The 14,977-nt window shown below is 41.0% G+C and overlaps 1 protein-coding gene across 4 annotated transcripts in view; it reads right to left on the bottom strand.

Moving 5' to 3' along the window:
• The window catches only part of TRANK1 (tetratricopeptide repeat and ankyrin repeat containing 1), a 61,238-nt gene that overhangs the window by 35,440 nt on the left and 10,821 nt on the right, over window positions 1-14,977 (bottom strand). For 2 of the 4 annotated variants that reach the window (XM_074841734.1, XM_074841724.1), the window contains exons 2-9: window positions 12,405-12,482; window positions 11,382-11,517; window positions 9,695-9,818; window positions 8,175-8,325; window positions 7,052-7,170; window positions 4,472-4,555; window positions 913-1,051; window positions 190-321 (exon numbers count right to left, since the gene is read on the bottom strand). In XM_074841734.1, the coding sequence (XP_074697835.1) occupies window positions 190-321; window positions 913-1,051; window positions 4,472-4,555; window positions 7,052-7,170; window positions 8,175-8,325; window positions 9,695-9,818; window positions 11,382-11,515 (883 nt within the window). In that variant the 5' untranslated portion in view covers window positions 11,516-11,517; window positions 12,405-12,482. Of the gene's footprint in view, window positions 1-189; window positions 322-912; window positions 1,052-4,471; window positions 4,556-7,051; window positions 7,171-8,174; window positions 8,326-9,694; window positions 9,819-11,381; window positions 11,518-12,404; window positions 12,483-13,192; window positions 13,214-14,977 lie in introns of those variants that run through there. The other 2 variants (XM_074841743.1, XM_074841752.1) reach the window with 2 other exon arrangements.

Genomic DNA, 14,977 nt, shown 5'->3' with positions numbered 1-14,977 from the left:
AATGTTTAAATATTAGCTACCCTTACAAAGTCTACATTCAGATAAAAGGACTTTCTCATTTTCATTTTCTTACTTAGCATGAAACAGTAAACACCAGGGTCTGAAGTTTTCTTCCATTGTTCATTTTTCCATATGAAAACAAAACACCATACACACACACACACACACACACAAAAAAAAAGTATTTACTGCGTTTCTGGGAATATTCACTGGAAGATGCCACAATATGCAGGAGGGTGCATCCATCTCTGTCTTGCTGGTTGATCCTATCCTTCAAGTCTGGCCTCTGAGTCAGTAACCACCTGAAGAGATGGTTCTTTCCTGGAATGATAAAAAAATCCCACTTGTTATAAATGGTAAACAGAGATACAACTGAAACAGATCCTGGTTTTTTCCCCCCATGGAGTGGGGCAAGATGCATCTATATGAAACCTTTTCTCAAAGATGGGGAGTAAGAGAGGGATGAAATATGTGAAAGAAAATAATGGTAAGAGCCAGCTGCATTGTGGGAGACATGATGCCACATTCTCACTGACTCGCATCAAGTGCAAATCTGAGGTTGACTCATGACTCTTTAGCACGTACAGAAATTGTTGCTCCACACTGAGGTGGCAGGAAGAAATACTGTATTTTCATCAAAGCTGATATATTCAGGTTATGAAAGACCCACATCAATCACACTTTTGCTTCAAACCACAGAGAAGAACAAATATGTTAGGTTTGTACCACTATCAGGCAGAGATGATCAGAGAGTCTTTACAACATTTTTAAAACAGTGCCTTACTGGCACATGCAAGGTTATACCTAGACGATCTGACCTCATTACTTTACAAAAAAATTTTAAAAAGCTCTAGCTGTAAGTTCTCTGATGAAGGTCACCATTGTTTTATTTTAGCTGCAGATGTCACTCACTTGCTTTGATACACAGTCTGATAACAGCATGAAGCAGATACACTCCAATGGTTTCAACTTTCGCCCCAATGGAAATTAGCCACTTGACTAACTCCGCTACGTCTTGCATCTTCTCACCATGCCCATACAACTCAGAAGTCTGATAACAAAGAGAATTACAACACATTATTTTTACATACCCAAAAGGTGTTTCCTTCTTTAATCCTACTTCCATGGTTTTTATTATAAGAATCAGTGGAACAATAACAATCAAGCCCTATCCACTGCAAAATGAAGCATTTATTATACATGTAACAATTCCAGTAGAAGCTCAAAACAAATACTCTTCTCGTGCAAGATGTTCATGAATCTTAAAAAGAATCTTGTCCTGCTCTGAACAGCACTGAACCTAAAGTCTGTTTTATAATATGTATTTCTATAGTTCTCTGTAATTGACTGCAACTTTCTGCCTTACACTTGTCTATTAAATGTTACTGTATCTCAGTGCACATATTGCTGTAACTGGATATTGCGTCTTTTAAGCTTGCATGAGGCAGTTTATGCAGGCAGTTACCCCAAAGCAAGAAAAGGCTGGAGAAATACTTGAAACTGAGAAAAGGGAGACTAGAAGGAGGTTTGCGGAACTCTGACAACCAGTCTTTTTAAAGCTCAGGAGCCCCATGGATGTAGAGCAGGGCAAAGTCTTACTCTCATCCAGCTCAGGAAGCATCTGGCACTATTAAGACAACAATGATAATATGACTGCTCACTCAAAGAGAGCACAGCAGATAGAATTTTGGCCAGATAAATTCTTAGAAGGTGATCTGATAAAAGTATGGAATTTAAAGGGAAGTTTACAAACCAAGAACTAAAGGAAAGCACATAGCCTGAGCAGAAGGCAGCTGAACTGAAAAAGGATGTTCTAGCAAAGACTTAATGAACATGAAGCACAGTCTACAAGGGGTACAGTAATATGGGGATCTCTGGAGGTGGGTAGAGGAAGCTCAGACAGAAATTGAGACAATATGCCAGAAGGATCAGGACATGAGGGGGTGGTCGGAAACAGTGTTCAGACATAATTTCTCCATTTGTGCCAGTCATCTTTTTAAATAGCAGTCTTCACACATGCTTCCAACATCCACAAATAAATCTTTTTTTCTAACACCTCATGACAAATTTTGACTGGCAAGAATTACTGTTTGCGCACAGTTACAAAATCAAAATACAACAAATTACAGGGAGAATGTAGTGGCAGCAGGGGAAGTTTGAGTTGTCAGAAAGCCATATTTTCTAATTTCTGCAAAAGAGAAGCAGTGCTTAGGGATCTTTCATCTTGATTCTTTCAGTCTTCCACATGTACAACAAACCCACTACAACAGCTAAGACTGATGGGGCCAATTCAATAATGAAGGCCATCCTATTTTGCAAATGCAACCCACTTTTATCCTCCTCTCTCAATGAAGCATTTTGATTTGCTTGCCTAGAAAGGAAGATTTTTTGCTAAGACACCCTATATGTGTCTTCTACTGTGTTGCCACGCTTTACCATCAGTGTGAGGAGCACATTCACCCCTTGCAGGACCACTTTGCTGCTGTGCCCCAGGACAGGGTGCTGCTAAGAGCTGCAAACCACGGCAGTGACAGTGGGCACCTTCTCTTGGGAGCTGCTTTAAGCTGAGGCTCTCATGCCTTTGGCCCCACCACAGCCATGCTGCTGCCTGGCCATGGGCCTGGCTGATCCAGGACCGAACCCTGACCCACCCTCCCTTCCCACAAAAATCCAAGCAAACACACGAGGGATGATAGCGGGTAGCTAAAGTCCCATATGGGCTACTCTGCGGGCACTAACACAGCGTACCTGCCTAATGATAGCTAACCAAGGCATGCTTGCATATATTCATCCACTAATTCCTCTGCTATCATTATAAACAAGCCTATGAATAGATGTCAACTTGTTTTCTTTGCATTACCCTTCTTCATCAGAATTATTCCCGCTCACTCTGTCAGGCACCTAACTGAAATGCATTTATGGAAAAAGCCTCAACTTGAAATTATTATGACAAAAGCAACAGCCAAATGGCAAATTCTGGTATATTCGACCAATATGCCCTGAACTGTTTATTTGCCAGCCAGTAAATATCAAGCAAAGGTACTGTGTCGCCTACAGTTAACATCTTCTAAAGCTTCCATCAGGAAAACCACAGTGCTGTAAGAAATCTAGCATACTTCAGCATAAAGCCTAATGGAATTTCTCAATGAATGTGTAACCATATCTTTTAGAAGTAGGTTACATACAGCCGAACTATAGTTAATTAACTTATACACACAAAGAAATGGAAGAATAAAACCAAAAGAAATGGATACAGAGAATTTTTTAGTGTTCCGTAAGAAATGTTTTACCTAACTGCAGTTGCAACAGGCTGGGCATCCACTGTGTGGTAACAGACACACACATTATGAGATGCCTTTAGAAAGTTGGTATGTTACTGCTATGGACACCAGCTGTTCCCGAGTTGCAGAGCTGGTGAACTCCCAGCAGCTCCTGCCTCACAGTCAGCCTCCAGCTACACCCTGTTTCCCAAGGGGCCAGAAGCAGTGGCTGCACACCCTTTCATGCATCGAAGTGCTTTGGCATGACACCCATGGCCAAAGGCAGGGGCAAGCAGCAGCGAGCCCTACAAGGCCACCTGGCTCACATGGTGATGTGGGCAGAGCCCCTGGGGTGTACCAGTGTGCCTGGCACGGCACATGCACCAGGCAGGCACAGCCAACCAGCAGCAAAGTATGTGTGAGCACGGCAATCCTGCCAGCATAGAAAGTTATGGAGGTTCCCAAATGCTACACAACATGAGGAATCACAAAATAAAGAAAAGAATGAGTTTCAGAAGAACAACATAAAGACCAAATTCTGCTGTCTGCAGATGCCATCATCTCAGTGAAAGGCATTAGGAATTGTGACTCCTTGGTCTATGATGACATGTTTCCATCTTGCCAAAATCCTCTAAGTCATTTGGAAAGTGTCAAAGCCTTTAGGGAGAAAGTTTAGCAGTTGTTGCCTAGGTATAAAGCAACCTACCAAAAATTTGGGGCATTGAGGGAAGGGAAAATTCCAACACTGCACCCAGGTTCAACTCCCTGTAATCATACTCAGCACTGTGAAGCAGTCCAGAGACAGGCTAGCAAAGTATAAAAATACCCTAACCCACGTATATCATAAGTTCTCCTAGTTGGAAAATATATCCAACTTAACTGATGTCAGACATTTTTCAGCATTAAATTGTCAGGTTACCAGCTTGACATGAATAGCTTGCTATACTTGAGAGGAAGAGGTCTTCTTTTGATCAAATTAAAGGAAATATTAAATTACATACAGAAATTATGCAAATTAGGGATTTTAAAAAATTTTCACATGAAAAGGCACAAAATAGATGATTTAACATAATCATACAAAGTCCATATATTATTTTCCATTTTATTTCTCTTTGATCTATCTTAGCCTTGCACACAATATGGAAAATCTCTCACTAATGTGAACAGGAAGAAGAAATAGACACAAGAAGAAAAAAAGGACGCTACTTAACCTCAAAGAGATTCTTCAGTGATAACTGGTTGACTCTGAGATTGGTGGGCAACTCTTTCTTCTCGGACAACAACAACAGACAAGACTGGAAAAAAAAAATTAGAGATCTTATAAGCACACTTAGAAACTTTGTCTTTCACTGCCTCATCAGATCTTGTAGGAAAGCAAATGAGGGACAACAACATTTCAGATCTTTTTTAAAGATTGTAACAGATTACTGAATCTACCTTTCCATTGGTCAACTGAATTAATGTAATATACAGTGGACTGTGGGAAGTTATGACCAATGAAAGTTTCCTCAGAAATAAAAAACATGTAGAAAGGTCAGGCCCTAAAAGTCTCTCCAATACCCCTTGGAAGTGATCCTTCGCTTTAGGAATGGACCTTTACATTCATGGGCATGAGACTCCCCAGCTACACCAACATCCTGAGCAGAAAGCAAGAAATGCATGCTGCATCTTTTTCCATTTTCTGTTTCCCTAAAAACTTGAACTTGCTCCTTGAAAACCCACCTAGCTTCACCAGAGGACAAGGGAAGAAATATGGATGTCATCTACCTGGACTTCTGTAAGGTCTTTGATACAACCCACCATAACATTCTTAGCTCTAAATTGGAGAGATATGGGTTTGATGGATGGACTATTAGACAGATAACAAATTGGTTAGATGGCTGCATCCAGAGAGTTATAGTCAATGGCTCAGTGTCCAAGTGGAAACCAGTAATGAATGGTGTCCCTCAAGGGTCCATACTGGGACCCGTACTATATAATATCTTCATCAGTGACATGGATAGTGGGATTGCATGGTGCACTCAATCACTCAGCAAGTCTGCAGATGGCACCAAGCTGAGCGATGCAGTTGATACGCTTGAGGGACAGGATGCCACCCATAGGGACCTTGACAGGCTTGAGGAGCAGGCCCATGTGAACCTCAAGAAGTTCAACAAGGCCAAGTGCAAAGTCCTGCACATGGGTCAGGGCAATCCCCAGTATCGATACAGACTGGGAGATAAAGGGATTGAGAGCAGCCCCATGGAGAAGGACCTGGGGATACTAGTGGATGAAAAATCGGATATGAGCTGGCAATGTGCACTTTTAGCCCAGAAAGTCAAGCATATTCTAGGCTGCATAAAAAGAGGTGACGCTCTCCCTCTACTCTGCTCTGGTGAGACCCCACCTGCAGTGCTGTGTCCAGCTCTGGGGTTCTCAGCACAGGAAAGACATGGACCTGTTGGAGCAAGTCCCGAGGAGGGCCACAAAAATGATCAGAGGGATGGAACACCTCCTCTATGAGGACAGGCTGAGAGAGATGGGGTTGTTCAGCCTGGAGAAGAGAAGGTTCCAGGGAGACTTTTTTGCAATAAGGCCTTTCAATATATAAAGAAGGTTTATAAGAAAGGCTTTTTAACAGGGCCTGTAGTGATAGGACAAGAGGCAATGGTTTTAACCTGAAAGAAGGTAGGTTTAAACTGGACATAAGGAAGAAATTTTTTATGATACGTGTGGTGATACACTGGAACAGGTTGCCTAGAGAAGATGTGGATGCCCCATCACTGGAGGCGTTCAAGGGCAGGTTGGACGGGGCTTTAAAGAACTTGATCTAGTGAAAGATGTCCCTGCCCACAGTACGGGAGTTGGATGGGGAATGTGGGGCTGTGGTCAGTCCATAGCAATCCCTCTCTGTCATTCTCTCCTCCAGTGTGGGTCCTTCACGGGCTGTGGTTCCTGTCAGGAACCTGCTCCTGCACAGTCTCTCCGCTGGCTGCAAGAGAACTCCTGCTCTGGGCCTGGAGCACCTCCTCCACCTCCTTCCTCTTCTCCGACCCTGGTGTTCACAGGGCTGTTTCTGTTATTTTTGTCCCCTCACTCTGCCAGGCAGGGTTTTACCCTTTTTAAAAACACACTTTTGCACCACTATCATGGCTGAGGGGCTCAGCCGTGCCCTGTGGTGGGGCCACTGGAGCTGGCTGGAACCGGCCATGTCCAGCACGGGGCAGCCCGACCTCTCCTCCCAGAGGCCCCTGCAGACCCCACTGCCACCACCTCACCACCAACATCCAATACAGGTGTAATCGTGACAATGATCCTTTTTTTTTTTTTTTAAAAAAAGTCACTATAGAGAAGAGGATTAAAATATTTTCTGGTGATTCACTTTCTGATTTTTCTAAATGATCTGGTTTTGTTCAACAGCCATGTACTTCCACTGGGATACTCCTTTATTCCTGGGTCTTTCACAGACAGCTTCAAAAATCCAGCTTGTCATACAGAAGGAAAAAGGACCACAAATAAACATGTATTTTCTTCCCTCTGATTTCTTTCAAAAATAATGACTCTAGATGGCACCATAACTGTAACAGAGACAATAGCAAGAGAGAAGTGAGATTTCAAGGTCATTGCATTCCTTCAAGAAATGAATATCAGAAATTATTTATCACTAAAAGTATTTTTCAAGTCTTAAAAAATCAAGACATATGAACCAGGGAACAATAAACATTCACTAGTTTAGATTTTAAAGGCAAAACAAGCTTACCCTGAAGAGGTAAGAACATAAGCAGCAGCAGGTAACACAGCAACAGACTTACCCGCCACTTCCCTTTCTGGGCCAACCTTTCTATCACTGCTTGCCAAATCAGTGCATCAAACCTTGCGCTGAAAATATAATCATATGCAGGGGGAAAAGTTGGTGGAAAGACTCGTTCATCTGCAAGAATAGGCAATCAATAAAATTCTTTAGTATACACAGCACTTTTAAAGTTGGGGCTCTCCAACTAAATTACTTATTGCACAGTGACAATTTTAGCACTGATTAAAACCCAGGAGAATGCCAAATGAGGGCTTAAATATCCCTGGCCACCCAACTGATATGGCACTGTTATTAGCGGCCAGTCTTCATTAAACAAGGGAAAAAAAAATTACGCCCTGCCCTCAAGAAACACATCTACACCCCAAGACTTTGTGACCCTCGTAGCAGTTCTTCCACTTGTGGGTGAGACCACCTATGGACGCTGCTAAAGCTAATCAAGATCCTTAACACAGGGCTACAAGTTTAAGTAAATGCAGCAGGGACACAACCCAAAATCTCCTGGCACGCCTACAGGCCCCATCAGACAAAGCCTGTGAACCAGACAAAAAAGTAGAGGAGAGAGAGGCTGAGGAGAGGGCAGGGAGACACAGCGTGGACATTGCTCAGAAAAACCCACACTATGCCACAGAAAGGCCAAATTCCGTCTTTTTATTGCTGCTCATTACTAGCTGAGGGAAAGTGCCCCACACTGGAATACACGGCACTGTAAACTCAAGATTAAGCTGAGTATCTTCTAATTATTTTCAAATCTACCTAGCTAAAAGAAAAGCAGAGTAGTATGGACAAAAACCACTAAAGCCTTCGGAGTTGGGAGCTCCAAATGTTCAGCCTTGTCTCCCTGACTGACCTTTGACGTTTTCCAACTGTTCCACAATTGACATGTTCTTGTGAGACAGCACACTCCCCTGCACAGTGTTTTGGGATTGTTGGCATCTGCTGTATACAAACTGGATCAAGTTCACCACATCCTTTTGATTAGGCCACTCAACATATTCATAATCCTCAAAGAGACCTGAGGCACTAAGGACCAAATGAACGATCTCATGAAGGATGCCCTACCAAGGACTTGTATTGTCATCACTACTGAAAGGCTCTTAGAAAAATAAAGCTCTTGAGTTTACCATTCACACTTATGAAGATTCCTGCTACAAAATCAGCAACTTGAGTTCGATCTGCAGAAGCACTCAGGAGAATCAAACCTTTATGAAACATAGAAATCGCCTGATAAGAGTCTGATAACATGATCAATGAGTGGCCAGCTCTATAGTAAGCCTGAGAAAAAAGAACAAAAAAGACCATCGTTGGGAAAATATTCAGAGATCTTTACTACAAAACAAAATGTTATCATTTTTTCCTAAATTCTCCAATTATGCTATAAAAATGACATGCAGTACTGTTTTTACAGCTTCTCACACACACATCCAAAAAAAGTGCAATAGACACCCCTTGAAATTCACAATAAGCTACTGATGTCAACCCAGATACTAAGAGTGATAAATCCTGGAATACAAGACTTGGAAAATAACTACAGGATGAAAGATATACTTTTAGCAACTAACTATATTTTAACCTCCTCTGGACAGGATTTTTTTTGTGTCACAAGGTCCAGAATATATGTTTATGTCCCCATGTCACTGCATTTTGCAGTATTTACCACAACGCATATATTCTTCAGCCAATGGCACCTGAACTTGTTAAATTCACCACCAAACTAGGTTGTACTGGCTCAGAGTCACAGTGGAGTCAATTTGTTCAAAACAGATAGCTGGCATGCTGCAATGCAGCGCAAGTTAAATTGGTATTTGCATGCAATTTTACCATATTTAAATCAAGTATCTTCTACTACAGTCTCTGGGAGTCTGTGGTGGTTAGTCCAGAAGACTATTTATTGTACATAAAAGCCGATCCAAGTGTATGCCTCTGTATCAGAAATACTGTACGACCGCTACTTATTCCTAACAGATGAGTATTTGAGTCAATGTGCATTTAATCAATGTGTACTTAATCACAAGCGTATCTGTAGTGTATTGTTCTGTCCGCTGAAAATAAAATATGACCTTGAGCACCACGTACTGTTCCCAGGAACACTTAAAGAATATTAGGGCACACTGCCCAAGGGAGCCTTCAAAGCTAAGTCCCCATCCCAGACCTGACTGCTGTCAGTGACTGACGGATCTGTACTGTGAGCCAGGCTCTGTAAGACCACAAGTGAACACAGAGCTGGTGAACCTCACCACAGATGGGATCTGCACAGCATGCCGTGGCCCGGCCAGAGACCTGCCCAGTGCTGCATCACCCCAGGGTCTCCAGTATTACAAGGGCACATAAGATTTTATTACTTGCTATCACCCTGTCTGGGATAATAATAAATCAGTTATCTTTCTTGAAAGCATTGGTGCCTCTCTTGTTGGGACCCAGACAGAACCAGCACCTCCTGGTGCAAAAGTGAGCTGCTTCATTTTATTAAAAGTACTATTATAATAGTGATTCTGATGCTTATGTAGAGTTAGACACTGATTCTGAAATGTTATGCTGTATTTGTTTATCACACCTCAAGAACAAAACACAATAAAAAGCAGATATTGACACTTGTTTTACAAAGTAAGGCATGCAAAAACTGTCAGCTTTAACATCTGAATACCTTAACATACTCCGGATCCCAGTGTAAGCTCTGGTAGGCTGAAAACACTGCTTCTCTCCATTTACCAAGACTGTACAAGGCAGTTGATTTGTTGCAGTGTAACACAGCTATGTCCCTGGAACACCTAAAAATATATTTTTAGTATAACTGTTTATTCGTTTGAAAAAAGATGCATCGTACTTCATAGTTAGCAACAAGAAAAGAAGTCTACAGATCACCCACCTAACAAAATTAGAGGTAAAAATGGAGCTGTAGAAAATAAAGATAATTTGAACATCAGCTATAAAATCTCTTAGTGACATCCTAAATGATACCTTCGTGATATCCTGGTCTCTTCTGAAGCAGAAAGCCAACCCACTGGAATAATGCAGTATGAGGATTTATAGAGTTTAGACCATCTCGACACACCTAGATATGGCTCAGTGAAAGCCAGTGGCCAAGAACGGGTGAAAACAGACACATGAATGGAAGCTGCTAGATGCTAAACACATTTTGGTCACCAAAAAACAACCTAAAGGCATTTTACTGTATCACCAGTTGATTAAGTCAACAGAATTATCCACATTTACACCAGCTAAGAAATAAAGAAATGTATTTTACAGAGAGAATAAAGTATATAAAGCATCTGCTGGATCCAAGAGTTTCTGGAAAGAGCTGCTCACAAATTACAGGACTACAGCCCACGGGGTACTGGGGAGCCTGTAAAGCCTGTCTTGCCTGTGCTCAAATAGTATGTGCCACACAGATGCATCCTTCATCTTATTCCTACTTACTAATTTACACTCTCTTAAGGTTGTTTCAACTACACTGAACGTGTTCAGAGCACACTCTTGCATGCAAGGAAATCCTGACGAGGCCACCTCTGGCAAGGGGAAAGGAGACACTCGGCAGTGGATCCCTGCAGTATGATGAAGCCCCACTGCCTGTGAGGGGCAGGCACTGGAGGTAGCCTGCTCGCCTCTGTCCTTGCCCAGCCCTACTCCCTGCATATGCTCCAGGCTTAGTTTACTACTTAGTCTAAATGGCCAATAGTCAAAATAAAGGAATAGCTGGTGTTAAATCAGGTTAACAGCAGTGTTAATACAAGTTAATAATGAGTATTTAATAGTTAACATAATACTCAACTATTCAATCATTAATAGCATGAGCAACTGATGTTAACTGATGAAAACAAGGACCTAACATTTGGAAAGAAATACCCAAAGAAGTCTTCTGCTGAAAAATTATTTTTTAACAAATCTGAGAATACTAAGACCAAATAACAAGAACAAAGTAACCTGCATGAATTATTTTAAAGATAATTAGATGACCCAAGTAAAAACAGGTCATAGACATGACCCAGTATGTGGCAGAATCACAACGAGATTACTCCACAGTATGTCAACTAAGAAACAGAAGTAATTTAACATAAACCAACATGGTTTATGGAAAATTAATTTGAGATTTAATTACACTTATTTATAATTGATGCTTATATAAAAATACTCAGATTACAGTAACTAATCTCCCACATATGTCAGGAACAGCAATTCCTCTTTAATTATAAAACTGGTACACTAAAGAGTGTGACAAAAGATACAAGAAAACCAGATGTCAGGGCAGGAAATACAGTTCTGAGTTAACTGTAGTACTGTACAAATTTCAGATTTGTCTTACGGTTTACATCTTGTAACTCAAGAATACTTACTGGACCCATTGCATTAAACAACCGAGCATATGTAGAGCTTGATCATACTTTCTGATGGCCAAAGAGTAATTTCCATTTTTAAAATCCTGGTTCCCTTCTTGTCTCATAACCTGTGCATATTCCATGGCATCCATTGCTAATTAAGAGGAAAAAAAAAAATCAAACAAAAGCACGATTTATGAGACACTTCTTTCCCTAAAATTCACTTAAATTTTCACCTTAGCTTTTGCATATTTGAAAAGGAGGACAAAAGAGCATATCTTTTTTGTTTGCTGCAGTTGGAATAGTAAAATATAACTCAGGTGATAGCCTCATCTTTGCTGTTGATGCCTCAGCTTGTCATTTATTTTTTAATCAACTTCAGCTAACCAGATGTACCACTGGTATGCATTTTTTCCAGTTTTCCTCCTCAAGTCTTAAACCATATTTTTAAAATTAAGATTCCAAATTATTTAAATGTGAGTACGCATACTAAATGGGAGGAAATATCCAAGAGAACAAACAGAGTTCATATGCTTAAGAAATACATGAATCTATACATCTCAATTACTTAAACACAAAACTCGTTTACTTGCTCTTTATTTATCCTTATGACTTTTTTCTCCAGCCTCTCTGGCCAGACATTCAATAATCCAATGTATATAAAACTGCATTGAAACTTGATTACTCCAAGAAAATACTGTAACGTAAGTATATTAATAGTGCATAAGGACCTTGAATCAGTTTTAAAACAGTTATTAAAATGATTATAGAAAGGAGCTAAAGAAAATAAAGGTTGAAACAGGCATCAACTGCAACTGACTGAAAAAATATTTCATCATTAAAATTGTAAATTCAGGTTCATTACATAAAACTAATCACATGGTCAGGCAGGTAGATAAAGGAAACAAACACAAGAGGAAAAACAGCTACATGTATGTTGAGAAACAGCACATCAAAGTCACAGACAAGAGAAAAATCCAGTGCTGAAGCCTGAATCGTTCTTCACAGATTAATTTTACGATTAAAAGCCATTTCCATTACCTGCAAAAACCTGTTGTTGTGGTTTGGGCCCAGCTGGCAACTAAGCACCACACAGCTGCTCACTCAATCCTTCCTGCCCTGGTGGGATGGAAGGGAGAATCAGAAGAAAAACATAAAAAACTCATAGGCTGAGAAAAAGACAGTTTAATAGGACAACACAAGGGGAAAAGAAATAATAATGACATTAACACTAATAAAAGAATATAGGAAGCGAGTGATACACAATGCAATTGCTCACTACCCAGGAACCCGATGCCCAGCCCATTCCTGAGCAGCAGCCCCCCATCAGGCTTCCACCTAGTTTACATGCTGAGCATGACGCCACATGGTATGGAATATCCCTGTGGTCAGTTGGCATCACCGGTCCTGGCTGTGTCCCCTCCCAGCTTCTTGTGCCCCTCCAGCCTCCTCGCTGGTGGGGAGGGGTGAGAAGCTGAAAAGCCCTTGACTGAGCATAAACACTGCTTAGCAACAACTAAGACATCAGCGTGTTATCAACATTATTCTCATCTTAAATCCAAAACACAGCCCTGTACCAGCTACTAGAAAGAAAATTAACTCTATCCCAGCCAAAACCAGGACACACAATCTGCAAGATCTCTTCACAACAGAGCAAGCGGATATTTTTAAGTATATGAACCTACAGACAAACCAAGAAATACAAACAATGTATTTTCTCTATAGTATTCCTCATGATGAACCTGAAACGTTGAGAATCAGTGCTGTATTGCAAATACAGAGGTATGAAGAGGCAACGCTATGGATGGCACGGCGCCTCCCTCACTCACCCAAGCGCAAGAGGTGCTCGGAAGGATGACACCTGCACTAAGCAGAGGAGAGCCCACAACCCTGGAGAGGCAAGAGCTGAAGAACCAGGTGCAACTGCAAAGCTCAGATCCAGGCTGCTTCAGGCTGGCTGCGAAAAGGCCTGTCAGATGTTATGTCTTATTTAATTAAACAAATAAACACTCTGTGATGATGTCTGCGATCCAAACATCACCTCGCTAATTCCAGGGAAGGACCAAGAACAGATGAAATTCCCAGCTATAAACTAAGCTGAAGAAAAATAGGTCTCATCTTCATGGGGAGGTATGATGACCAGTCACACTAGAGGAGCAATAACATTTACCCTAGGCAAATTAAATCACCACTTAATTTTAAAATATATACTCTACATTTTTCAAATACTACTTATCCAGACAGTGAATCAAGTGCACTCATAGCATAAGCGGCACTTTTTTACGCTGCATGGTATAAGCACTGTCAAGGTGAAGAAAAGGAAAAAAAATAGAGCATCAGTGCAAAGAATAAAAAGCAAATGGTAAATGATTGTTCTACCTCATATTTTTGTAATTCTTTCAGCTTTCAACTTTTTAGCATCAGAAGGTTAGATAAATTATTTTCACTGAGAATAATACCAAAACAGTTCAACTACACAGGAGCTTCTTCATGCAGGAATACACGTGAACCCGTGGTTTTCTAAATCATAGTTGAATTTCAAGCTTTTTCTTTTTTTTTAAGAAGGCTATGCTTCTACTTAGGGTGTAATTTTTATCCAGAATTATATTTACCTTACTTTTCCTTGGAATCTACTTAAAGTACAATTACAAATAAAAGACATTTAGAGGATGCTTAAAGGATTATTCTTCCCAAAATACAGCAAAAGACCACCAATTGCAACACACATTTTTTAAGGACCTTCAAACGTGTCCTGTGCTGAGAAATTTTGGAAATAAGCTCCCTGTTTCAGATCAGGAGGCGGCATCCCCTCCCCACTCCAGGGGGCAGGATTTCCAGCAAAACACAAATTCCCATCATTTTCCAGTACTGGAGTTTCCCAGCCAAAACTCCAAACTGTAGCACATTTAAATAACCTGGATTCTGCTGCGGCTTTGGTACCGAAAGAGCCGGTCGAAGAAAACTCTCTAAAACTCAAAGTCAGAGTGTTAGAAAGCAGGCATTCTTTATTGTAGCGCTGTGTGCACGGGGGATCTCTCCACCTAACGTGCACACCTAAGCCAGTGAATCTACAACTTAAATGCAGGTATCTTATACATATTCATGAGGTTTCACAATACAAACATACATATTTATAACAAAGTGTAATTAGTTCTAAAGTTTTGTGTCAACAGTTCCTTCTCCTTCTCATCCGTTTGGGTCATAAACACATCAACATTCTCATGCTCTCTTCCACCTTATCTGAAACGTGATGCGATGCGCATCCTTGAGTGGGGAGTCATCCCTTTCAGTTCCCATGTTTGATATGCAATGCGCATCCTTGGCAATTATCCTTTTGGTTCCTGTGTTTGATATGCAATGTATACCCTCGAGTTGGGAGTCATCCTCTTGGATCACAGATGTCCTCCATCTCCGGGTGTCAGGGGCCGAGACCCACTTCATTGGGTCATAAAATGCCCGTATATCTCCTGTCACCATGGTGCTACATCCTCTGTCCTTGGGGCCTCTATCTTTGTTTATGTATGCTTGTTTTCTTTTGTTCTCACAGTTCAGAAATGCCTTGTTCCCACAGCTCAAAAAGGCTTTAATTTAAACAGACAACTCTCAAGCTTACT

Source organism: Strix aluco, chromosome 1, assembly GCF_031877795.1.
Source record: "Strix aluco isolate bStrAlu1 chromosome 1, bStrAlu1.hap1, whole genome shotgun sequence".
Lineage (NCBI taxonomy): Eukaryota > Metazoa > Chordata > Aves > Strigiformes > Strigidae > Strix > Strix aluco.
Note: the sequence above shows the minus strand (reverse complement) of the source record. Positions and strands in the feature narration are given on the sequence as shown.